General features: G+C 41.8%; 1 protein-coding gene across 1 annotated transcript in view; it reads right to left on the bottom strand.

Annotated features, from left to right (window-relative positions):
• The window catches only part of CCDC6 (coiled-coil domain containing 6), a 109,776-nt gene that overhangs the window by 33,933 nt on the left and 48,432 nt on the right, over positions 1-27,411 (bottom strand). Inside the window, exons 2-3 of the mRNA XM_065894503.1 lie at positions 21,596-21,745; positions 4,471-4,599 (exon numbers count right to left, since the gene is read on the bottom strand). Of these exons, the coding sequence (XP_065750575.1) occupies positions 4,471-4,599; positions 21,596-21,745 (279 nt within the window). The remainder of the gene's footprint in view (positions 1-4,470; positions 4,600-21,595; positions 21,746-27,411) is intronic.

Below are 27,411 nucleotides of genomic sequence, written 5' to 3'. Positions count from 1 at the left end.
GGCTCTAGGCACGCAGGCTTCAGTAGTTGTGGCACAATGGGCTCAGTAGTTGTGGCTCAGGGGCTTAGTTGCTCCACGGCACGTGGGATCTTCCCAGATCAGGGCTCGAACCCATGTCCCCTGCATTGGCAGGTGGATTCTTAACCACTGCGCCACCAGGGAAGTCCCCAGGTGCCCTCTTAAAAACCGTTACAACCTAAGCTACACCTTCAAAACAAACACGTATGGCCAACATGAATCCCTGGCAGAGACCTTCCAATACCCCTTCTGCAGGTTCAACCCATTAGGTTCAAAATATAGATGATTTTTTTTTTAGTTTCTTTTTATTTTGAATTGGAGCATAGTTAATTAAAGATGTGTTTGTTTCAAGTGTACAGCAAAGTGATTCAGTTATACACACATATATAGATGCTTATTTAAAAATTAACAGCAGCAGCTACCTTATGTTGAGTGCTTATGTAGCAGGCATTATGCAAATCACCTTACACTCTCATTCACTGTACCTGACACAGGTTTGCTATTATTGCCATTTTACAGATAAGGAAACTGAGGCTCAGAAACAGACTGGTTGAGACAACTAGATGCAAAAGAATGAATTTGGACCCTATTTTACACCACATATAAAAATTAACTCAAAAGGAATCAAAGACCTAAATGTAAGCACCCAAAGAAGACAACAGGGGTAAATCTTCGTGACTGCATTCTAAGATATGATACCAAAACGCAGCAACCAAAGAAAAAAATTAATAATTGGACTTCACCAGAATTAAAAAAGCTCTATGCTTCAAAGGACACGCCCAAGACAGTGCACAGAACACCCACAGAAAATGAGAAAATATTTGCAATGATGTATCTCATAAGGGACTTGTATCTTATAAAATACAAGTACTATATGTATAAGAATATATAAGGAACTCTTAGAATTCCATAATAAAAAGACCTTGAATAGACATTTCTCCAAAGAAGATACACAAATGGCCAAGAAGCACCTGAAAATACACTCGACATCATTTGCCTCGGGGAAATACAAAACCACAATGTGATGCTGCTTCACATCCACCGGCATGGCTGCAATGACATGGTGCAGCCACTTTGAAAACTGTCTGGCATTTCCTCCAAAAGATAAACAGAGAGTTGGCATGTGACCCTGCAATTCCATTCTAATTTCCAAGAAAGACTCAAACCCATGTCCACGCAAAAAATCGTACATGCATGTTCACAGCAGCATTACTCATAATAACCAAAAGGCTGAAACAACCTAAATGTCCAGCAAAGGATGAATGGATAAACAAAATGTGGTACATCCATATAATGGATTATTACTTAGCCAGGAAAAGGAATGAAGTACTGATATGTGCTACACCGTGGATAAAAATATCATGCTAAGTGAAAGAAGGCAGTCACACAAGACCACACACTATATGATTCCGTTTATAGGATGTGTCCAGAATAAGCAAATACACAGAGACAGAAAGTAGAGTTAGTGGTTGCTTAAGGGGATTAGGGGATTGAGTGACAAGGTTTCTTTTGAGGTGATGAAAATGTTCTAAAATTGATTTTGGTTATGGTTACACAACACGAAATATACTTTAAATGGATGATTTGTAAATGCTTTAAATGGATGATTTGTAATGGTATGTGAATTATAACTCAATAAAGCTGCTACCAAAAAAATAAACAAATTAAGATATTTAGCAGAGGAAAGAGGTTCACATCTGGTTCCATTCAAGTCCAATACCCAGACCCTGAACCTACCCTACACCGCCTTTCAAAGTACAAGTGACAGCTCTTCAGGCACCTGTCTAAATCCACACTTTATTTAAACTCTTCCAACAAAGCAGCGGCAAGGCACGGGACACATAGGATAATTGCCTTCAAATAGCTTTTAGTTTTAAAAATATGTTTATTGTCAGATAGAAAAGCAAAGGCATGTACCACACACATATATCATTACAATGCATAGTACAGCACGTGCCTTGGCTCTTCTGATAATAATTTCAGTATAGGATATATTATATTATACAGACTACGACATACCGTAAATATTATAATACAGATGATAATCCCAAGTGATGGCCACAAGAGAGGATCAGATCACATCCATGGAAACATGGAAGACATTTATTTCTACAGTAGAAAAAAAAAAACATTCCCCCCTAAACACCGACTAAAACTACTTGTAGTTAAATAAATTCCCCAACATATAATCATCCTAGATATACCCAAAAGAAAGGGGGGAAAGTTTTAGTATGGTGTTACTTTTCTCCATCTTAATTAAAATGAGGACTTGTAATGGTCTATATGGGAAAAGAATCCAAAAAAAGAGTGGACATATGTACATGTGTAACTGATTCACTTCGCTGTACACCTGCAACTAACAACATTGTAAATCAACTATACTCCAATGAAAATTTTTAAAAATTAAAATTAAAAAAATAAAATAAAATAAGGACTTGATATCCCAGATCTGAAGATAATTTCTAGTTTAGGGCTTTGCAATGCACACATTCCATCGTGGAAATCCATTTCTTTGGTGCTGAGGTCTGAAAGAAGCCTTACAGTGGACTAAATCATTAACTTTGGGAGAATGTATGCCTTTGGGCCTCATTTTAAAAGCATTTAGTCACTAAAGTTTCTAAAGAGCCTTAAGACCGTGCAGCCATCCATCCTCTCTCCCAGGGACAGTAGGATCAGTCAACCCTTCTCTTTCTGACTCTAGGCCACTACCTCCACCTTGTGGCCACAACTAAACTGTGGGGGTCAGAGCTCCAAAGTCTCCTCAAGGAGCCTGTAAACAAATACAAGATAGAAGCTACTTCCGTTATTGACAGCCATCACAGGGAAGGTGTTGACCAAGTGAAGTTCTCACAATACCAACCACTGTGAAAATTTCACCTGGCCACTTGGTTAACTCTTGATTAACGGGTACCAGTAACGAGTTCTTGTTATATCAGGGACTTAAACAAGAATCTTCAAAACTTTAATTGGAAAGAACTGGCTATTGCCTACCCTGGAAATTAAACAGGTGAACTTTGGAACAAAATGCTTTAAGCTGGAGGCAGGGTCGGGGGGAGGGTGGGGGACGTGGGGGAGTTTTCTAATTCTAGAAATTGCATCTAAATTCCAAAGAGGACGGGTAAGAATCGATTACTCTGGATATGTGTAAAACAGCCAACCCTTGGAAATGAAGCTTTTTTGTTCTTTAACCTAGAAGGAATGGAAAAATTTCCAAGGCCATTATTCATAGTCTTAGAAAACCCAGTGACGTTCCACCCTTTGATATAGGTAGATACAAGAATAACACAAAAACCAAAAGTCAGTCCAATTAGTTTAAAACAAACCCTGGCTTCCTCTCAAGCCTGACATTCCCGTCACGGTTTCAGTCTCAAGTACAATGATGAAATGAGAATGGTCCTGAGGGTGATTCAAGAACCAGTCAGCATGGAGTAAGACGCACAGAAAGATCCTAAAAGTGGGATAAATCAGACAACTCTGCATGAAGAGCTTGGCCAAATCATCAAAGTGGTAAGTGGGATCCACATCGCAAAGAACTAGAAAATGTGAATACACTGAATTTGACATGGAAACCAGGTGGCAGTAGACTACGGTCAGCCTCTTCTAACTTTGGGAAAAGAGCGTGGGGAAAAGCGCTAGGAGCTTCTGTCTGACACCCGAACTTGGAAGGACTGATAATGGTGGCCCATGATTCTGTGAGTTGGCAAATAAGGACCAGTCTGGCCTCCTAAGGCAAGACCTGTGCTCAAATACCAACGTCTACCAAGGGCAATGGCCAAAGAAACTGTGCGCTATCGCCTTCCGCCTTCTGTACCTTTTTAAGCTTGCCACACCTGACTTTAGTTTGTGCTTCTCTGTTTGCAAATGGAAAACCTAGGCCCAGAGAAGTTAATGAAGTTAATGGAAGGTCACAAAACTCATCAGTGGCTGAACCAGGACGTGCAACTAAGTCTAGGGCTCCATACCCGTATCAACAAATCTAGGTGGGAAAATACAGGGTTCATATAAGATTGCTAATAATTCAAAGACAGAAAATGCTAATTGTTCTGAAGAACGCTTGAAAGAAAAGTTTTAGTTCCATAGCCACACTGTCTCAGGAAATTTCACAGAAACGATCCTGTGGTTAAAAACATATTCTTCCCCCTTTGGCAAAAGGAACCTAACATTTCCTGCCTATAAATCAGTACATCACAACATATCTCCTGAAACTTTATTAGTTGTGGTTAAGAAAAGCACAAGTGCGTGAAAGAGTGAGCAGGTGCTATGCAGATCTGCCAATGTGTACTTCAGAGAGGAAGCCGCCACTGTGGGAAGAAAAAGTTGAAAAACATTTTCCACTGATACTCCTCAGGACCTCTTAAAGCTTGAAAGAACAGTTGATGATATAAGAAATACATATATATATATAACTATAACGATCCTAAAAAGGGTACAGAGAGAACTATACATTTTTACCTGTTCTAACGTAAGCTGCTTAGAAATGGTATCATTCTCCAGTTTCTTAATTTTCTTCATCAGCTTGTTGACCTGGAATTCCTGTTCCTGCTCGAGGTGCTGTTCTAGCTCAGCTTTCTCATGCTGCAACTGGAAAATGAAAAAACACAGATGTGGAAAGCAAGACACTCAAAAGCCATGGGAACAACGGCTCCGATAGCTAGTTAAACCGAGTATATCATAAAAGTTACATTAGTCATTTCTGCTCATATGTCCAAGCGTACACCTAGTAACTTGCTCCTGATTCCTCTAACTTATAACCAAAAATTATAGTGCACAGTCAGAGGCACTTGATCTTAGTGAAAAGGCCGAGAAATGATAGGGCAAATACATCAGAGCATCAAACCATGATTAAACACCGATTTCCATTTTTAAGAACATGTAAGTGGTTATCTCTGTAGGGAACAACTGGGGATGAGGAAAGGAAGAAAACTTACTTTCCAGCATATATATAACCCTTTGGTACTCTTAAATTTTTATACCATGAGCATAAAAATTATTAAAAAATAGAAATTTTGCAACTGTCGGTTTTTATTGAATGAATTACAGTTTACTTGCATTTATACAATGTGTGGAGAGAGGGAAGAGATGCTACAATCACAAAAAATACTTAGTAAATTATTCTGAATGCTGTTTCCCAATGTACTAAGTAAGCATGCTTGGCAAAAATAAGTACAAATAATTAACTTTCTGTAATGAGACCAAACATCACACCTCCTACATCTTTCCTAAAAAACCAAAAGGCAAGGCCTCTTATTTATGAAATTAAAAGATATGGTTATGGTGTTGCTGCAAAAGAAATTAAAAAAAAAATGTACTCCAACCTTCAAAACCAAAAGAGAATAAAAGAAATTCAGTGGACACACAACGACTGGGGTTCTCATGAATCACTGTGCATTATTTCTAATGTTCTCAGCTGGGAGGGGCTGTTGATTCATGGTAGGGGGTGAAGGGAATGAGAGCCACAGGGCCTGGTATTTTCAGAACCATGGACAGATTAAGCAAAAACTACTAAAAACAATGAAGCACACCTAGTTGGATTGCGGGGTCTAAGATGACACCACTCCCTAATTCTACCTTCAAAACCATTTCCTCAGGCAGGCAGTGCGTACCAGGCTCATCACATGCGTTAGGCAGGCATGATCACCCCCAATTCATATGTGACAAAACAGGTTACTGGATCAAGGTAATTCATCTGGAAGGCGGCAGAGCTTGGCGCCCAAACCCTGCTCTGAACGCTAAACCAGAGTTCTCCCACCAGATCCTGAGCAAACCTCAGAGGGGCTGGCTTCACACTCCTCCATCCACAAGTGCCTAGTGCGCCCTTGGCATTCGGAAGGTCAAATGACTAAATGTAGAAAACAGTGAGCCATATACGCTCGCCCAGTGGATGCTATGTTTCTTTGTAAACTCTGCACAGGGTGAGATGGACAACAGAGAGCTCAGTGGGCCTGACGGACCTCAAAAGGCTACACCTAACCATCTCCACATTTGAAACAATTTCCATTGCTCTGAAAGCACCATACTTGGTGTTTAAAAAGAAAACAAAAAAAGTTAAAAATCTGACATCTTCTTCCAACACTGGAAATGTTGACTAAACAGATGCTGTTTTCCCTCCAACTGTTTTTGATGCACAACTCCAAAAAAAACTGGTCAACCTCGCAGGGACCGAGAAAGAAAGCAGATGTGAAGAGGTGCTTACAGCGATGAGTCTATTTTTAGCTAACCCTTTAAAACTCAGTTTCTGCAAGACCAAGCAGTAATTAAAAGAACTAAGAGGAACGCACAGAGAATGAGAAGAGTTTCCAGCATTTTGGACACAAAGACCTGAGTGGGAAAAGCATCACTTACGAGGAAAAAATAGCAAAACATGTACATCTTCAACTAACACCTGTATTCTATAAACATTACCTGTGTGGCATGTCTTCTACCTGAATGTATTATGTTAGAGGCAGCACAATCTATGGTTAAGACATTATCCTTGCCCTAAAATAGTTTATGAACACTAAGCTTAAGTGATACCTACTGGTTTTAGAAAAATGAACTGTAGTCTTAAAATCTTTAAACCATTTGCATAGCTTTTTTAAAATATTAGCTGTGTTTTCCTCTAATATGTTTTCAATTGCTGTCTTTTTTACTTGAAAGAGCCCCCTTCCGCCTTTTTTTAGCGTTATGCTTCTGCCTTGAAGTAAATTAAAACAATAAAGGATGCAATCTAATGTTGAAAAATCTCTTGCCCCCCAAGCAGCAGTTGTCACAGAATATCAATCTGAGCAAAGGTAAGGTTCTCACTGGCTTAGAGGAAAATACTCATATACAGACAGATGGCCTAACACCGTCAATATCTGATTAGGTATTTCCTATAAGAATACAGATTCAACTAGTAATGAAATCTGTAAAAAGCTCTCAATTTGAAAAGGCTTTTTCCTCTCAAGAGCCATACCCTAAGAAAAATTTGACGGTTAAGCTGTCGTTACCAGGACTCAAACGAGGTCCCTGGGTTATGCTAACCCACTGGGAAAATGTCAAGCCATCCTGAGCTCTAACTCTGCCAAAGACTCACAGTTTTCATCATCCCCCAAAGACAGACCTGGAACAAATGGTTCTGCTGCCTGCTTTGCTCTGCCATCTCTCGGGCGACAGGCAATCTAGGGGCAGGGCATGGAGTTTCTGAACAGAATACCAGAAATAGAAAATCTGGTTCTTCCTTGGAACAAAGACACTGCCAATAAGAAAAACACAGAGAAAAATACAGAAACAACCCCCGCCAAAGCAATTATGAGATGAGAATTAACATGGGCAAGGAGAAGGGGGGCAGAGCAGGGAAAGAGAACTTGAGGAACTAACAGCCATAGAGTTTGCCTCATAACAGGTTGCCTGAGAAAAATTCAGAAACCGTTTCTGTATATTCAAGCCATGTGGCCCCAAGAGGACTGGAACCAACACCCTGAATCCACCTGCCTATTTTATTTTATTATTATTTTATTATTTTCTGCATTTTGCCGCGCCTTACAGCATGCGGGATCTTAGTTCCCTGACCAGGGATCCAACCGTGCCCCCGTCAGTGGAAGCACGGCGTCCGAACTACTGGACCGCCAGGGAATTCCCTCCACCTGCCTATTTTAAAGCTGTAGCCCATGACACCATAAACAAAAACCCTAAAAGGAAGCCTGGTTTAGGCTGACCTAGGACCTATCAAAAGAACCAAACTCCGGTTTCATCTCTGAGTAGCATCTTCAACGTGGGCATAAAATTCAAGCCATGATTTTAAATTTCTTACCAAAGGTCTTAACACTTTATGAACGATTTTTAATCTTTCAATTAGGTCAGAGATCCTGAGCTAGAACAAAAGTCATTCAGCCTAAGAAGTAAATAGTCAAGCAAATTCTATTCATGTGTTTGAAAAAAATGCATGTGTTTACCTTCAAAATATCTAAAGCAAAATGCTTAAGTAGATTAAAATTTATTTCCAAAATCAGGATTTTCTGTAAATATACTTCCTATAAAGTCAATCTCAAAGATTATGGAAAACTTTTGGAACTCTTACCTGTGCAATACATTTTTAACATTAACAACAAAAAACCTTACAGAATGGAAATTATGTTATATAACTGATGATCCACTGGCAGCACATTTTCAATGGAATTAGGGTTATATAAATAAAGATTTGTTCCTTAGGATTCAGCATGAAAAATATATTAACATAAGTGAAAAAGCTATAAGCAAAAATACAACTATAAACCTGTAAAATTCTAAGTACTCAAACACGAGCATTTTTTGACTGTATCCACTCACATATGGAGTCCCAAAGCCAATTTCCAGCCCATTAAAAAGCACAAGTATAGCATTAAGTTGATCTAAAAACAGGCAAGCCTTAAGCATCAGTGAATTACCAATAATTGTTGTCTTTCTCATAATTTACAGAAGCTTTCTGGAGCCACTTCAGTAAACCAGGCTTCTTATATCGGAGATTCAAGAACTCTTCACTGAATGGCTTTTCTTCTGGGCAAAAATTCTCTCCACCAGGTAAAGGCACCACCGCAGGTGCACATGGATGCGTCAGGCCACCCACTCAGCACACAGCAGGTGTGCCAAATCCCAGGCTGGGCGAAGTGTGTTTGCAAGTGTGTCTGGGCTTCTTGTCAATCCAGCCAGTGCCAAATGAGGCATGCCTTCCGGCCACCAGCCCCGGGACCCACCCTTCTCAGTGCAACTTGAGGATAAACCCAAGATGCCCCCACCTCTGTTTTCACTAGTCAACACTAATCATTCTCTCTGTGTACCACCCACAGTTCTGCAACCAACGTGCCTGGTTTATTGACAACCACCAAGGACTAGGGCCACTTGCACTGGACCAAGTAAAGCCCACCATAGGACAGTGACCACATTAAGTCATTGGACTGTCAAAAACAATTACAGTAAATCCCCTACACACGAAACTTCAAGTTGCAAGCTTTCAAAGATGCGAACGTGCGTTCGACACATCCAATCACGTAAGTTAGTTCACGTGTCTGGCGTAGGTTGTCATGTACGCACGTCCTCCGCGAGTGGTTGTGCTTTTGTGTACTTTATTTTAAGTACTGTATAGAGTACAGTGGTACAATATCTTTATTTCAAGCCCAGGATGTCCGGAAGCAAGTGTAAAAGCAGCAGTGATAGGGCTTCCCTGGTGGCGCAGTGGTTGAGAGTCCGCCTGCCGATGCAGGGGACAAGGGTTCATGACCCGGTCCGGGAAGATCCCACATGCTGCGGAGCGGCTGGGCCCGTGAGCCATGGCCGCTGAGCCTGCGCTTCCGGAGCCTGTGCTCCGCAACGGGAGAGGCCACAACAGTGAGAGGCCCACGTATCGCGGAAAAAAAAAAAAAAAAAAAAAAAAGCAGCAGTGATATAGCTAGTACTACTGTAGTTTTCAAGGTACTGAAGTGTAAGATTAAAAATGTTTTCTTTTCTGTGTTTGTTTGTTTTTTATGTATTAACATTATTTGTGTGACAGTACTATATAGATGATTGTGTTAGTGGGGTACCTGGGCTAACTCTGTTGGACTAACGAACAAATTGGACTTACGGACGCGCTCTCGGAACAGAACTCGTTTGCATGTGGAGGACCTACTGTATCATGCAGTTAACATGGCCTTTGAGAAAAAAGTTCAGAACTCTCTCACAACACTGAGTCTCTTAACCAACTCTAAACCGTTCTGCTGAGCAGAAAGCCTGCCTCCCACCTCAAACTCAGTGCCTCACCACTAAATGCCTCCTGGGCCCACACTTATGCCCACCTCCTTCCTCCTTCTGTCACTGGTACTATTATTCTCATTCAACACACACCTCATCAGTTACCAAATGGCATTAAGTCAGCCCCCAGAACGGCTGTCAAATATACCCTGTGCTTTCTGTGCTCTAGTTCAAGTCTTTTATTCCTTTTCACCGGGCCACTGCCAAAGCCTCCTAATGGATGCCCCCAGGTCCAGTGTAGATCATGCTAGACTAAACTAATAGAGTGTTCTATTCATTCAATACCCTGCTCAAAACCTTGCAATGGCTCCCTACCACCTGCAGAGTAAGTCCAAACTCACTGGTATGACGTTCAACTCCTCCCATGATCCACTCCTCATGCAAGTTTCCCATGGTTTCCTCATGCTACTTTCACACTCAACCCAAATGACAGTCTAAGGTTTATAAACATTAATGCCTTCAGGGTCCAGGCACCTGGCAAACAAAGAATGATGGGTCTCAGCACAGAGAGTGGTAGTAACTGTGGTTAGAGGCACAGCTCGTGTCTTCTTCTAAACTCTTTCCCTGAAAAAACACATATTAAAAAATGAAGCCTATGGGCTTCCCTGGTGGCGCAGTGGTTGAGAGTCCGCCTGCCGATGCAGGAGATACGGGTTCATGCCCCGGTCCGGGAAGATCCCACACGCTGCGGAGCAGCTGGGCCCGTGAGCCATGGCCGTTGAGCCTGCGCGTCTGGAGCCTGTGCTCCGCGACAGGAGAGGCCACAACAGTGAGAGGCCCGCGTACCGCAAAAAAAAAAAAAAAAAAAAAGCCTATGATCCCAGGCAAACGTGTCTACAGACCACTCCAGCCCAGGGGCTTCCAGACCACAAGCCCTGCCGGTCACACAGGACTACGCTAACACAAGCTGCTGCACCCCGAGCCCACAGCCCTGGTCACACTGCCCTCTGCCTAGGGTACCTGGACCCCTCCCTCCAACTTTCTGAAACTCCCACAGCTCCTTCCCATACGCCCTCAGCATCATGTATACTCCCCGCTCTTCAGGCTGGGATGTGCGCAGTGTGCTTCCGGTGCATCTCCACATCTTGTTCATGGTGTTTTCATATCCTTTCTATGAGCTGCATTCACGGTGCTTTCATATCCTTTCTCTGAGTTACTTCAAAAAGCAGCTAATACTTCAAGGCACTAGTTACTGTGGAGCAAGCACTTTACGCACATCAATGCACTTAACATTCCTAACTCTGTGGTAGACACTACCATCTGCACTTTGCACATTATGAAGCCACAGCTTCGAGAAATGAGGTAAGCTGCCCAGAGTCACACAGCTGGTAACAGGTAGATCCTGGCTTAAAATACAGGCTTCTGGCTTCAAAGCCTTTATTCTCATCCCTGACGTGTGCTGCCACCCTTGAGCACCTGGGTGCACTCTCAATCACCCTGACAGCACTGTGAGCTCTATGAACAGCAGTGACCAGGATTTGCTCAACTCTACCCCAGAGCATCTAGAAAAATGTCTTATCTATGCAAATGCTGACTGGATGAATGGTAATGACCTCACTTCCTACAGACTCTTTCCCCCTAGATTAAGCCTCCGGATGAGCAAAATAACCAGGCAAGTAGAAAGGATACCACTGGCTTGTATATATATGGCCCCAAATCAAGAAATATAACATCGCCAGCACCCCAAAGCCCAGTGCATCCCTTCCAGATCACACCCTCTATCCCCTAGAGGTAACTGCTCTCCTGATTCTTATCGTATTCACTTCTTTGCACCTTTTTTTTTTTTTGCAGTACGTGGGCCTCTCACTGTTGTGGCCTCCCCCTTGCGGAGCACAGGCTCTGGACGCGCAGGCTCAGCGGCCATGGCTCACGGGCCCAGCCGCTCCGCGGCATGTGGGATCTTCCGGGACCGGGGCACAAACCCGTGTCCCCTGCATCGGCAGGCGGACTCTCAACCACTGCGCCACCAGGGAAGCCCTCTTTGCACCTTTTATCTTAAAAGATTTTACTTTATTCCTAAACATTAGTTTTTCCTTGATTTTATATTCTTTTTTGTCTAGCACCTTCTGCTAAATGAAATTGTGATTTCATTCACCCCTGTTATTGAGTATAGCTGAGGTGTGTATTTTTATTGCCTGCTAATATCCCATTGGATGAGTATATCAAAATTTATCCACTCTACAGATGATGGGTATTTAGGTCATTTCTAGTTTTTCACTATTATGAGCAATGTCACAAAGAACATTCTTCTACACATCTGGTGCACACGTGCGAACATTATAAGATATACCTAGGGGTGGAACTGCTGGGTTAAAGACAATGAATATTTCCAACTTCATTAGGTAATGCCAAATTATTTTTAAAATGGTTGAAACTATTTCCATTCTCTGACAGTATGCATGGGGATTCTCTAGCAATATCTTTCTTTCTGTGGTTTATTTCACCTTTCCTGATTACTAATTGGGTTGTGTACCCTTCCATATGGTTACTGGCCGTTTAGCTACCTGTTTATATGAAGAGCCAGTTCAAGTCTCTAGCCATTTCTCTTTGGGGCTGTCTGTTTTTCTTGCTGATCTGTAGTTTTGTGTTGGTTACATATGTTGAAAATACCTTCCTCCACTCTGTGGCTTGTCCTTGCAGTCTCTCTACGTGATCTCCTGTGTCTTTGGCCTTCTTCTCCAGGCATTAATTAATTAATAAAAACATCCCCAAATTTGTATCTTTAGCCCAGACTTCTCTTGTTGAGAGAACCTGCCTATCTGTTACTTACATTTGGATGTCTAGACATCTCAACTGCACTTCTGACCTTGCCACTCCAGGTCTACTCCGCTTGCCATCTTTTCCACCTTAAATGGTGGGAAAGAACTCTATTCTTCCAGTCATTGAGGCCAAAACCAAAGTCTTCCATGATCCTGTCTTTGACTCACACCCACTTCTAATCTCTCCTAAAGTCCTGTAAGGATAGTCCCTCAAAATGCACCCAAAATTCAATAAAATTTTATTTGTAGGTGAAACCTGTGGCCTAGGGTGATGGTACCTTCCTCCAGAAAATTCCATTTTCTTCTGCCAGGCACCAGAGGTCTGGGTCTACCTTAAGCCAAAACCAAAGCTAGCTCTCTAGCTCACCCAGATGATGCAAAACTGGTTCACTCTGGTCCTGAGGGTGTAGCTCTTCATGATTCCAGCTTAAAGCGGGGGTGTCTTTTCTTTGTCCTCACCTGTGGCCAGCCCCGAGCTCTGACTTCTGTAACCCCAGCTCCACACAACTGTCAAAAGCACAATTCAGTTTCTTGGCTGTTGTGTAATGAATAAATAGCAAATGTGCTCAGGACGAAAGGAGCCTTGGGTGCTGGGTCTCCTTCTCAGTTCCTACCCTCCCCAGATCTCCAACAGTTGTTCACGATCTTGTTAGTTCTTTCATTTATCCTCGGTGAGGTTTGCCTGAACTGTCGAACCTGTCATTTTCTAAAGGGAAAGGCGTATATGACTTTTGCAAGGGAAAAAAATAGGTAGGCCCTTCCAGAAAATTAATTACTGTTTAAATGTTGTTTTCTTGTCAGCATCCTCAACACCAAGGACAAGCTCTCACCTCTGAGCGGAGGGCTCCAGTACATGGGGCTTCCCGTCCACTCACAGTACCTAAGGGGCTAAGTCTGAGTTTCCTAGATTCCCAGTAGCATCGTGCTGCTTAAAGCATTAACACCTTTAGGGCTTCCCTGGTGGCGCAGTGGTTGAGAGTCCGCCTGCCGATGCAGGGGACATGGGTTCGTGCCCCGGTCTGGGAAGACCCCACATGCCATGGAGCGGCTGGGCCTGTGAGCCATGACCACTGAGCCTGCGCATCCGGAGCCTGTGCTCCGCAACGGGAGAGGCCACAACAGTGAGAGGCCCACGTACCGCAAAAAAAAAAAAAAAAAAAAAAAAAAAGCATTAACACCTTTAAAGAAATCTGGTTAGGAGGGAGGTTTAAAAAAGATGCTCCACAAATAAGATAAAGAAGTCCTTTAGGCTCTAGAGTTAACCTGCAAAAAAAAATCCATTTCGTAAAAACTAGCCTTTTCTTCTTTGAGGAATAGAGAGTATTTAGCCCAAAGAAAGAATTCATTCTAAGCTGAGACCTTACTGTAAATTAAAATAAAAAGCCCCATCTTTCTTATCTAGTTTATGAATAAAGAGGAAAAAGGAAAGTAAAGATAATTAGCAGCAGGATATAACTCTGTATTTTAAGGTAATTACTAACTGGGCTGAGTGTAAACTGTTTTGAAAATGAAAAAAAATTTTACCCAATAAATGCAAAACATTGCAACATTTATAACTGTAGTTTTGAAATCATTTGAAAAGTGTTTCCAGTGATAGCTCAAGTCCATCTACAGTGGAGCCAAGTATCCTTCAAACACCAAGATTCACCTTTTCAATTAGAAAAAACAATGCTTACCCCCTATCCTGGTGAAGAAAGCAACCTCTCACTCCAGCTTCACCTCATTATTTATTTATTTATTTTTAAATTTATTTACTTTTGGCTGCTTTGGGTCTTTGTTGCTGCGCGGGGGCTTTCTCTAGTTGCGGCGAGCGGGGCCTACTCTTTGTTGCGGTGCACGGGCTTCTCATTGCGGTGGGTTCTCTCATTGCGGAGCACAGGCTCTAGGCGCACAGGCTTCAGTGGTTGTGGCTCGCAGGCTCTAGAGCACAGGCCCAGTAGTCGTGGCACACGGGCTTAGCTGTTCCACGGCATGTGGGATCTTCCCGGACTAGGGATTGAACCCGTGTCCCCTGCGTTGGCAGGTGGATTCTTAACCACTGTGCCACCAGGGAAGCCCACCTCATTATTTTTAATTTCCTTTTCCTTCTACCTTTATTTCCTACCCGTGCTTTCCCGTATTTCATCAAAGAAGTCAGCCTGGGAGGCTTCTAAGCCCTTGCCCTTGCCCTTGCCCTTACACTTTGGGGAGGCTGGCACATTAACTCTGGCCGTAATGACAACACACATGCACACACTTTGAAAAAAAACTCAGTGATTTCTGAAGACTAAAGCACTGCATCAAATTTAGTGTATTTTCTAATCACAGTGCAAATTATGTGAGACTGAGAGATTTCTGGCATGCTGCTAACAGGAAAGTTTTGGCTTATAATTTGCCCTCTGGTGGTTGCAGCATTTAAAATGCAATGAAAACATCCCAGAAGCCTTTTGCAGATGCATTGTGAACACAATGTATAAGCCCCTTGCTCCGTGAAAAGAAACAAAGAACACACAAAGCTGAGGTTCAGATGATTTGGAATGAAAAACAACAACAACCAGAAAACCCAACTTTGCCCCAAATGTTCTGTTAGCTATTAGGTGATGGCCAATTTTCCTGCTCAGCATTAATAGCCCTGAAAAACTAAAAGCCAAGAGGGCCACTGGTCGAGCCAGCTTAATGAAGAACATATTTCAAGAGCTCTTCCCCCCTGCCATCAGGGAACAAGTTTTCACCTGAATGGATGCAATGGCAGTGTTAGCCTTGGTGCCTTTAAAATGAACTAAACAGAGTTTCATACATATTTATCACCCTGACATGTGATTTTGCTGTCTGAACAAACAAAATCACTGCACTGCCGTCTTAGTGACTTGGAGAACTTGAAGTAAAAAAAGGGAGCCTCACGGCTGGACCTAGAGTCTGTCATATAGAGTGAAGTCAGTCAGAAAGAGAAAAACAAATACTGTATGCTAACACATATATATGGAATCTTAAGAAACAGTACTGATGAACCTAGTGGCCGGACAGGAATAAAGACACAGACGTAAAGAATGGACTTGAGGACACAGGGGAAGCTGCGACGAAGTGAGAGAGTAGCATTGATGATATATATACAGTACCAAATGTAAAATAGATGGCTAGTGGGAAGCAGCCGCATAGCACGGGGAGATGAGCTCGGTGCTTTCTGACAACACAGAGTAGGGGGACAGGGAGGGTGGGAAGGAGATACAAGAGGGAGGAGATATGGGGATATATGTATACATATAGCTGATTCACTTTGTTATAAAGCAGAAACTAACACACCATTGTAAAGCAATTATACTCCAATAAAGATGTTAAAAAAAAAAAAAAAAGGCAGCTTCAGATTCTGGTGTACAGGCTTGAGAAGGGAACTGGGGGTCTACACTCACTTCTAATGCCTGAGGACACTCCAGCTGCCCAGAGACACAGCCTTGCAGGGGCTAGGGAAGTGCACGCTGCAGAAAAATCCTGCATCCAATCACCTGGTATTGGAAGAAGAAACTACTTCTCCAGACTGAGGGGAGGAGAGGGAGAAGGAAAATGAAGGTGAGCCTTTGCCTAGATGAACAGGCAGATCTGGGGACTTACCGAAATCCTTCCTCTCAGTTTCACTCCAAACTGCTCGGCAATACATCATTTGGTATTGGCAGCTTCAGCAGTGGTTTTTGCCCACAACTTCCTTCCTTCCCTCCATATATCATCTTTCCATAGATGCTAGGAAACTGCAACTGCTTTAATTCCAGGAGGCATTTTCACCTCGGGGAGCAAGTCAATAATGGTAAAAATAAGCCATGCTACTTAACAAGAGATCCAGGAGACCTTTATTCGTAAGTGCTTTCAACCATCAATAAGAATGTGCCTCCCCCATAAGAAAATGAGTACAATAATTTCTAGTATAGCTGTAGTGGCATTACTTTCTGAGGACCAGATCCAATTTCAAGTGTGAATCTAAAGAACAAAACTACAAACCTATCTGTTATTTTAAGGTCTAAAGTTTGAATACTGGATTAGAGGGAAAAGATTCAGAGATACATATAATACCTAGCACTCTTATCTCACTCCTGTTCCAGCCTTTTAAAAAAAAGCTTAAAAAAAATATTCATTACCTTTTGGCAGTGGTCTTGGTTGAGAAGAGTGCAGGCCACAAGTGAACAGGGCTTCCCAAGAGCAGGAAGTGAACCTGATGCCTTGGGCTTACAAAAAACTGAGGAGAAAATCCACGAGTGCTAAAACCACCATCAAACTCAGCAACAACAGATCTTGCAGATGGCACTGGTGACGGGTGGTTGGTGGTTAACAGTTAGGCGGCGGAATTAAGGATTTTTTTATTTTTAAGTTTTAAGACTGAGGGGCCAATGGAATGAATCATATCAAGAGTGACAAGACAGTTAAGCCAATCATTAGAGCATTCTGTTTATGCTAGCTCTTAACGATGTGGGCAGTCCAGAATCTTCCATCACTGCAAAACGAGCCTGACTTTGCAAGGAGCTCCCGTGCATTGCTGTCCATGACAAACAGATGCAACTATGATAGTGAAACCAAGTAGGACCCTTCAGGGCCTTACCAGGGAGAGATCTCCATCCTACCCCTGGTCCCTGCTGCAACCCCTGCCTCTTGGTCTGTAGCAAAGCTTTAGCCTCCTTGGCCTTCTCTGAGTTCCAAAGGGCAAATTTAACCAGAGAAGTGAGAAAACGGTCAAGCAAGACAGAATAATAATAGTTTAGCCATAAAACACAGTCAAGGACCTTTAGTTCCTCTTCAAGGGCTATAAATAATATCCTAAGCCATATCCTTGAGTTGTTTTGCAGATACTAAAACCCTCACCAGGTAGAAGAAGTCAGCCGCATGCTGGCCACCAGCACACACAGACCCCAGACCGACTGGAACCAGAAAGTTGATGACTGAGATTCCTGAAATATCACCATTACCTCGCCATCAACCAACGAGAGAATTGTGCACGAGCTGATCATGCACCTTGTAACCCTCTCCCCTCACATTGTCTTTAAAAACTCTTCCCTAAAAGCCATTGGGGAGTTCAGGTCTTTTGAGCACAAGCTGCCTGTTCTCCTTGCTTGGTGCCCTGCAATAAACACTGTACTTTCCTTCACCACAACCCGGTATCAGTGGACTAGCTTTTTTGCGCATCAGGTAAGCAGACTAAAGTTTGCTTCAGTAGCAACTGCAGGACTGTGAGCTGTAAAAGTCAGTGACACAGAAGGAGGTTTCAAAAGGTAAGGACAAAACAGTCATCAGAATTTTTAAATTTCCTTTTTAGGAAGTAAGATATTTTCCGATTACAGAAGTAACGCACATTGCTTTCTACAAAATGAGAAGGAGCATAAGAAAATTCACCTGGTGGGGTGGTGGTGGTGGGATGAACTGGGAGACTGGGATTGACACCTATACACTAATATGTATAAAATAGATAACTAATAAAAACCTGCTGTATAAAAAAAGTTTTATAGATAAAAAAAAAAAAAAAGAAAATTAACATAACCTATAAGCTCAGCACCCAGGTATAATTACAGCTAACGTTTCAGAGAAGAGTCTTTTAGACTTTTTTTCTAACATAAATATTATATATCAAATTCTTCTGGAGAGTTTGCTCATAAAACATTTCTTATAAATTTTAATTACAAATTATGATTAAACTAAAACCTCTCTTCAAGGCATTCCAGGGCTGAATTTAGTTCTAATGTAGGCTTGGCATTAGACTAGAAGGCTCTTTTTCAGACCATTTTCACCAATCAGGTCAATCAATCCCATGGTCTGGGCTCAGAAGGATGTGGATCTTTCAGACAAGAGTGTTCACAAAATCAAGGTAACTATCTTGCAGATATATACAAAAACAAGGGAGGAAAGCTGCATGCTTCTCTCTGTGTGTTTTTGTTTGTTTCAGACGGGCTTAACATATTTGGAGACATTGAACCTATCTTCCAAACCTAACCTTCTAAAAGGGCAAAGGGATTTCCACTCATCTACACTTAAATAAACTTGATTCAGTTTTTAAAGGTATTAGATACCACCTCTATCATAGCAGATGGGAAGGGAGGTATCTCCTCTATAGTAATAATCTCGTTTTGTTCCCAGGACCAAAGAATTCCTTTGAAATGCACATAAAAGCACTGCTCAATCACTATGGGACACAATAGCCATAGAACAAATGACAAAACCAAAATTGTTTCATAAATAGCCTCCAAGCAGCCTTTGGGTGAAAAATGCTAGACACTTCCCTGGTGAACAGGTCAATTTACTTCTTTGTCCATCAGTGTCACCTGCAACACAGGTTCTCTTAGTAGGCTATCATAACAAGGTCTTATCCAGAAGCAAGCGTCCTAGAGAGTCTTAATGAAGTAATTACACAGTTGGAAAAGTCTACTGATACCAATTACTCTAAAAATCTTCCAGATGGAGATTAGTTCTACCATACTGGGTGGCAGAAGATGTGAGCCTTCAACAAAGGACTGGCTGAAATCCTTCAGGAAAGCCTGGGGGGTGCGTACAGTAGGCCTACAGCTCTTCTTCCCTGCATCTATACAAGATCCTTCCAACTGGCCAACGGTAAGAGGGATTCTCGGGTATTTACCACAAAATGGCATGCTGTGATATCTGGTGTCTAAAGTGAGAGATCACCTACCATGCCACAGAACAGACATAGCTCCAGAACTTGCCAGAGACCTCAACCTCAAACTACCTGCCAACTGTGTCCTTTCAAAACGAAGAACCAGGAGTGGGGAATGAGGAGTTATTTTTTAATGGGTTCAGAGCTTCAGTTCGAAAACGTTCTGGGGATGGATGGTGGTGATCGTTGCACAACAATGTGAATGTACAATCCTTAATGCCACTGAATTATACACTCAAAAATGGTTGAGAAGGCAAATTTTGTTTTGTTTATGTTATTTATATTTTACTACAAAAACAAAAAATATATATGGCGTAAGAACCAAGCTGAGATTCATGAGAGATTGTCTCAGAGACATGCTGACCATCCATTTGTCCAGATTCGACAGGTGAGACCACTGACGAGCTACAGACCCACCTAGAGCTCCCGAAACAATAGACTCACACCCTCGTACCGGACGCTTTGTTTTGACTGAGGGCAAACATAAGACCCGGCCATGTGAAGACGAGCGCTCCACATGACAGACTACTCTGGGCAAAAACAGTTTCTTGTGCTGTTCAGTTTGCTTATTATTCAGTACCTTTAGAAAGATCCACGCCCCTCAAAAGAATTTAAGTTTTTGATATATGAAAATTTTTTTCTCTTGACCAAGTAAAACTAGTTCTTTTAATGTAAGAATTGTAAAAAAAATCACTATGTTTTTCCAAGTTATAGCTTTATTTATAGGATGCTCAGAGCTTAAATTTTAAGTTCAAACCTCCTTATGCCAAGTATATTTCTATAACTAACCTCCTTTTCGCTGCACGTGTCTCTTGTGCTTTCACTCTATTCAGCAGCTTATTTTAAGGGACATCCACGTCCTTGGAAAGTAGGTGGGTCACGATAATAAGTGAATGAGAGATTAGTTATAAACGACACGCTACAGACCACTCACAATGAAAAGAAGTCTTTCCAGAGAAAAGGAGTATAACCTGGCTAGGTTTTGACTGCTTTATAATGTACTTTAATCAGACTCCAAATACCAACGGCTATGCAAGTTGAAAACCAAAAAATGTTTCTTGAAGTGTTAAAAATCAGGACACCTGATTACACACTAAATTCAGAAGAGCAAACGATAATCGATCGCATCCTTATATTTCTAGAAGCAACATGCAGAATGATTCGTCTAATGCAGCCAAGGTGAGGTAGAGTCAAAGGTCAAACTAACCTTCTTCCTCGTTTTTTGTCTAAATCAGAATACACAGGAATAAAGAAAAAGTTTCAATGCAGAAATTTCACCATAAATCTCTGCTAGACAATAATGCCTGGGTACCTCTATCCGTCACGTTCCATCAGCTACCATATAAACCAAATTTTGTGCAAGACTGCAATGGTATCTTTATTCAGTAATTAGGTAGGAAAATGAGAAGAAAAGAAAGATGGGGTAAAAGTTGCCTGGACCATTGCATGGTCTTAACACTAAGGTTTCTGGTCTTCTAATATTTTATATGTTAGAAGGTAAGAGAAGAATTTAGGAAGTTTTTTAAAAGCCCCAAATAGCCTTGTGTTGTAATCTCACTAAAATATGTATTTCAATCAAATTAATGAGTGAAATTGTTAGTAATACCAGTGAATAGAAAATACAAGGGAGTGTTCCTACCTTTTACAGCCATCTGACAGAACGGTAATTGTGGTCCTCCTCGGAAAATTTTATACCTCCCCACTATTTTGGACACGCTTTGTTAAATAAGGAAAACTCAGTGTCCTACTCATTCTCAAGTTCATATTAAATACACCGCAAAATATTTGCCCTAAACAAATTCTACTTTTGTACTTTACTAGTAAGCTTCGAGGAAAACCAAACCAAACAGGAAGGGGAGGAGGAGAATCTCTGAACTAGAAACATCAAAACTTCTATGTTTTGTGTGTTGTCTTCTATACACCATTAGCGATAGATGTTAAGTTTCAACATTTGTTATTTGTTCAGTAACGTATTACTCACCCATGTGAACACGATTGTGTAAAATTTTAACTATCACAGATACGTATCTTTTTCTCCCCCCAAATTGACATTTCCCTTTGTGTCCTCATATATTCGTGCAAAAGACCCACTTCTGCTTGCCAAAAATGTTTATGTAGTCATTACAGATTCCACGCTACAGGAAAAGAAATCTCATATTTGGTGTTAATCCTCACAATTCCAAAATACTGCATACAGCATTTACTCCTGCGCCGAGGCCTCAGGCTTATCAGCAGTTTCTTGAAATGCTCAGGGTATAAAGTATCTTACCTTACCTCGGCAGACGAGCTAGGAACCACAGAAGCGCAGTCTTGAGTATTACACTGCTACCATCTTCACGAGGTATTTTTAATCTCTAAAGAATTTTAGCTACAACCTCATCAGCAAACGTTTCAAGCAAAGTGCTGTATCAAAGTCATTTTTTTCCTAGGGAAGAAAACAGGCAGGGAAGAGGAGAGGGGAGAAAAGGTAATTTACCTGCATCAATTTTCTCGAGAGCTCATTCGTGAGGAACTCTTCTTCCTTCTCGTAATTTACAGCAAGGGTTTCTTTCTCCTTCTGCAAAGCCTGAATTTTCTTGAATAAAGTGTTACTGATGAATTCTTCTTCCTGCTCAGCCCGGGCTTGCTGTTAAAATAAAAAAGAGAACAAAAAAATATGTTAAGGAAACAGGAATTTACTAATTGAAATATAGTTCTTATTTCCAGAGAGGGCCCCCATTTTAATTAGAGCTCTATTTTTAACTGTGAACCAATATACCCCAAGAAGCACAAAACAGAGGAACTCAGTAGCAGCCATAAAAGTAAATCTGTTACCCCAAAGGGCCTCCCTGTATTATGCATGGCCCCTCTTCTTAAAGAGATATTCCAAAGAAATTAACAAAGATTGTTTTGCAATTTTTAGAAGCCATCCCAAGTCAATCACCAGACTACAGAAAGCTTCTTCTCGCATAGGGCAGACGGGTCCAGTATTGGAGTATATGCATCGATTCATGACAACTCTCTACAACTCTCCACATCCCAAAGGTTCAGAGGTAAAATACCTAGGCAACATTTTTACTGAAGCAGAGAAGTACCTCTCGCTTAAAAGTGAAATCGCAAAATCATGTCATCTCTTTAAGATGTTACTGAAAGGGTTTCGGTATGCAATTTAAAAAGCAATACAGATAGACATAGATTAATTTACATGTTCGTTGAATAGTTGCTGGAAGGAAACACAGCAAACGGCTAAAAAGTAGTTAACTGCAAAGCAGCAAGAATCCAGGGAGTGAAGGGTAAGGACGGATGAGAGTGTCATTTTTCACTTATTTATTTCCCTACTGGGAATTTTCTGGAGGTGAGGGCACGGACAGGCATTACTGAGCATTAAAAACAGAAGAAAAGGGGGTCAGGCATAATTCCATGGAGATGAAAATATTTTTCTGCAGATCCCTTCCACCACCTATGTTCTAACAGAATAAACAGAAAAACCAGCCATCCTTGAAGGAAATTAATCTTTTCAGAAAAAGGGTACTTCTTTCAAATGGACTCAACTCTATTCAAAGTACTGTTTAAACTGCAACATTTTGATGTGTTAATCCCCAATAATGCATTCCTGTTTCATCTGCCAAGTCCAGGAAGGGAGAACTGCATCAATTCCAAGCCTCCAGTACCTGTCACTTATAATAATACAAGAGAGCTAGAGGGCAGGAGACAATAGGGCACCTACATTAAACAGTTACCACCTTTTACTGTAAAAGGTCCGCCAACCACTCCCAACTCAGCTGGTTTGGATTTCTGTACATACGCACTGACTTCCCCGACACCCAGGGCCCCCTAGAGCCCTGATTTCTGGGGAGCCCATCCTCCCTGCTCCCCATGATAGCAGCAGAGAGAAGGATGCCAGGGCCTGGAACTGCCTGCCAAGCAAATCTACCAAAGAAAGCCACGTGTATGTAGTACTTAGACTGAAAAACAGAGCTACGTAGAAAATGGAAACTTCAGGAGGAGGTGTTGCAGTCCAGTTCTTTAAGAGCATTTTGGGATAGGCCGGGAGATGTGAACAGCAAAGAACACATCACTCATCTAATAAGGTTTTATGACCAGCCAAGCACATCCTGGGAGCAGGCCCTAGGTTCCCAGGCCCTTACAGACTCCGTAATTCATTAGCACTTCTCAAGGTCACACTCCTTACTCCATGGTCAAGGGAACACTGCCCAGGACTGGCACTTCCCCGCTTCCCTTTAAATTAACCTCCAACTCGGCTTCAAAACTCTCAGACCTCAAGATCTCATCCTAGTGCAATGGGAAGGAACCCAAAGCATTTCTTTCAGGCATATCTGACACACATATCCAAGCCCGCAATCTGTCTGAGCTACCTGTTTTTCTGGTTTTGACTGACAAAGTTCTATATGATTTGAATTCTGATTATTCTAAAAGCTACAGGACAAAAATGGTAGAGAGGGGAACTGTAATGCCTTTGCAGGTGACTGTGCACTTAGATTTCAAAAGGTTTGCCATAAATTCATTTCGTTATCAAGTCAGACTCAACTTCTTGCCTATTACCAGGCTTTCCCTATGTTCAATGACTGGGAAATTTACCCACAGACAGTAACAGAGAACCAGACTCAGAGGCCCAGCAGACCACCTCCCCCCTGTGCACAAGGACCCAGAAGTGAGAAGCTGAGAATAAGAGGCCAGGCCCTAAGGGTTTATTCATGAAACTTCCACCTCAGTCCCTCACCCTTCCCATATTTCATCCATCATTAAGTTACAGGGGTAACAGGTCTCAGTGTAATATAAAACAAAACTCTGTGATAGAAAATAGATTAGTAGTTGCCAGGGGCTGGGAGGGGTGGAGGTGGGATAACGGGGAATGACCGCTTCTGAGTACAGGGATTCTTCTGGGGTGTCGAAAATGGTGTGGAATTAGACAGTGCTAACAGGGTTATGTAACCTGGTGAATATACTAAAAGTCAGCGAACTGTACACTTGAAAATGGTGAATTTTATGGTATGTGAATTATAACTAGATTAAGGGAAACAACTCTAATAATTAACAGGGTCCTGTATTTCACAGAGCATTGGGTTTGCTTTGCAATTCTTCCCAGGGAAAGTAGCAAATTTATTATAAAAAGGATCGGGAGGACTTCCCTGGTGATCCAGCGGTTGAGACTCCACGCTTCCACTGCAGGAAGCGTGGGTTCGATCCCTGGTCAGGGAACTAAGGTCCCACAAACATGCCTTGCAGCCCGGCCAAAAAATAAAATAAATAAAATAAAAAGGATTCGGAGAGGGCGATGTTCGAGCTAGATCTGCTCTGAAAGTGCCTTCCAAAATGAGTGATGGTTGTGAGAGACTCGAGCTTTAGCCAACAAAATTCTTCACCACTTTAGAGTAGCCACTTATTTCTAGGCAAAGCCCATTTATAGAAAACTCCACTCTCAGGACCCACCACCAGTGTGAGGAACTGTTCTGTGGAAGCTAGTTAAAGCCTCTCTAGCTTAACGAGGGGTTAAGCAGGCCGGGCACAGATTTTGTTCAAGGCTTCATTTTGCTAAGGTTTAAGCACGGGGACTGTCACTCTGCCTCCCACTGTCATCCCAGAGAAAAACCACACATCTGAAGGGCAAGACTCGAGGCCCCTGAAACATAAAACCCCAGTTCACCCTTCTTCCAACTGGTCACGGGGCACTGTTAGAAATTAACACGTAAATGAGGACAAAAGACAAAGTGCCCTATCCAATACAGCCCCAGAGAAAACTGGTTAAAATACCAGCTCCAGGGGCTTCGCTGGTGGCACAGTAGTTAAGGATCCGCCTGCCAATGCAGGGGACACGGGTTTGAGCCCTGGTCTGGGAAGAGCCCACATGCCTTGGAGCAACGAAGCTCATGCACCACAACTACGGAGCCTGCGCTCTAGAGCCCGCGAGCCACAACCACTGAAGCCCCCGCGCCTAGAGCCTGTGCTCTGCAACAAGAGAAGCCACCGCAATGAGAAGCCCGCGCACCACAACGAAGAGTAGCTCCTGCCTGCTGCAACTAGAGAAAGCCCAAGCACAGCAACAAAGACCCAATGCAGCCAAAAATAAATTAAAAAATTAAATCTTTAAAAGACCAGCTCTAGTGTACTAAGAACCAGAGTAGGCACCATGCATCACAGACAAGCAGGAAGCATCCATCTGGAATTCTCCCTGCAGCTTTCTTCCCATTCTTTGTGCATTATCTTCTCAATCTTAATCTTAAATCCTGGCTTTTTCTTCCCCTAAACTCCAAAACAGGCCTTTTTATTCAGGCCATAAAACAAATTACCTTTCCAATTTATTTCCCCCAAGCCAAGAGCTAGGTAGACAACGGCAAAACAGGCCACGTGCCATTTGCAAGGAACCAGGGGTCAGGCAGGTAGACAGAGCAAAGATAAAACAGGCTAACATGGAATCTCATCAGTTTTATCAATCTATTTCCCTTTTATCTGCAATGCTTTAAAATCAGCAAACCTAAACAAATTCAAAAATAAAACTATATTTCCAAAGCTAAAATTTATTTTAAAATTTAAAATCAAGGTTTGCCTATAATTCCATAAACTCTCAAAAGAAAATGTGAAGCAAAAACTTAGGAACTCTTTGTTTTACATACGTTGGTAGAGTTGAAGATTGGGAAAATCTGGGGGGAAATTTTTAAAAACCTGTGATTAGAGATATAGAGAACAAACTAGTGGTTACCAGTGGGGTGAGGGAAAGGGGGAAGGGGCGTTAGAGGAGTAGGGAAGTAACAGGTACAAACAATTAGATATAAAATAAGCTACAAGGATATATTGTACAACATGGGGAATATAGCCAATATTTTCTAATAACTATAAATGGAGTATAACTTTTAAAAATTGTGAGTTACTATACTGTACACCTGCAACTTATATAATATTACACAGTAACTACAGTTCAATTAAAAATATGATTATATTTTCATGTTCAACAAGGTTCTAACTGCTATGTTCAGAAGCAGAGTGAATGTTGGTATAACCTTATTCACTTATCGGTGTCTGCTACTTTGACCCTCACCCAGCAGGGATCACTCAATGTGTGACGTGAGGACTAGAGTACAAAGCAAGTCTCCATCACTCTTCCCCCATCCTCCAAGAGTCCAATTAAAAAAAAAAAAAAAGGAAAGGGAGAGCACGGGAGAGACAGGAGCAATTTACCAAGTCCTCTGGGAAACACACACACACACTCTCCCTCTCTCTCTCTCTCTCTCTCTCTCTCTCTCTCTCTCTCTCTCAGAAAAAATTCTTTTCACTTGAGTCACCACATATTGAGGCAACCATACTCTAGGTGGGCACAATTTTCTGATAAGGAAATCATTCTCACCCACTGCTCTCACGACTGGGGCACAAATTTGACAGGAGATTCCCATGTGATTGTTTAGTGCTTCTGTTCTTTATCAGTGGTATTTTGGAGATCAGGGGTTAGTACAGAAAGGAGAATTCAAACTCTCTCAACAATAGCACTGCTGAAAATTCAAGTACCAAGACCAAAATTATGTAAAATGATGCAACTCATCATCTGTCAAGAATAAAAAAAAAAAAAGGACAGTTTCCAAAGCAAAAAAATATAGGCACTATCTATTTCAGAGCAGGCATGGGTAAAGGATATAATCAAGAGAAAGTTCAAGTGCCTACCAAGACAACACATTTGCATTTGTTTTAAAAAATTACTTTTAAGTTGAATGCTGACTTGCTTTAATAACAAAAAATCATAATAAATAATAAGATACCTTGAAGCTCTAATGCTTAAGAATCCAGGCAGGCTCTATTTATTATTTTAATTCCTTAAATTTAGGAACCTATTTAAATGTATTCTTCTAATTATTTAAATTTATTATCCCGTTGCTCAGTCACTTACAGTACAAATTTTAATCATCTTAACACATCAGTTCGAAACAGCATCTGAAACCAAACTGTCAGGATAGCAGAAACCACCAGGGCGACCGAGTAACACTCGGTTCTTTTCTCTGCTGTCATATTTATTAGGTGCATCACTGCCCATATCAATTGTTCTGGGAGATGCTCGACGTTCAGCAGAGCTCATGACTGATGGCTGGCACCTCTTATAGGACTCGCTTGAACATCGGTCATACCCATGGGTTTATCAGCACAAACCATTATGGTGCAGTGGTCCTGCACTGGCTAACACTTTAAGTGCCAGTACTGCAGGGGTGGGTGACAAGTGATACATGTGACAAGCCCAAAGTGCACACCTACGTTTCTTCTATTAGAAGAACTAGGGAAATAAAACAGCAAAAATGTGACTTAAAAAAAAGG

This window comes from Phocoena phocoena, chromosome 16 (assembly GCF_963924675.1).
Source record: "Phocoena phocoena chromosome 16, mPhoPho1.1, whole genome shotgun sequence".
Classification (NCBI taxonomy): Eukaryota; Metazoa; Chordata; class Mammalia; order Artiodactyla; family Phocoenidae; genus Phocoena; species Phocoena phocoena.
Note: the sequence above shows the minus strand (reverse complement) of the source record. Positions and strands in the feature narration are given on the sequence as shown.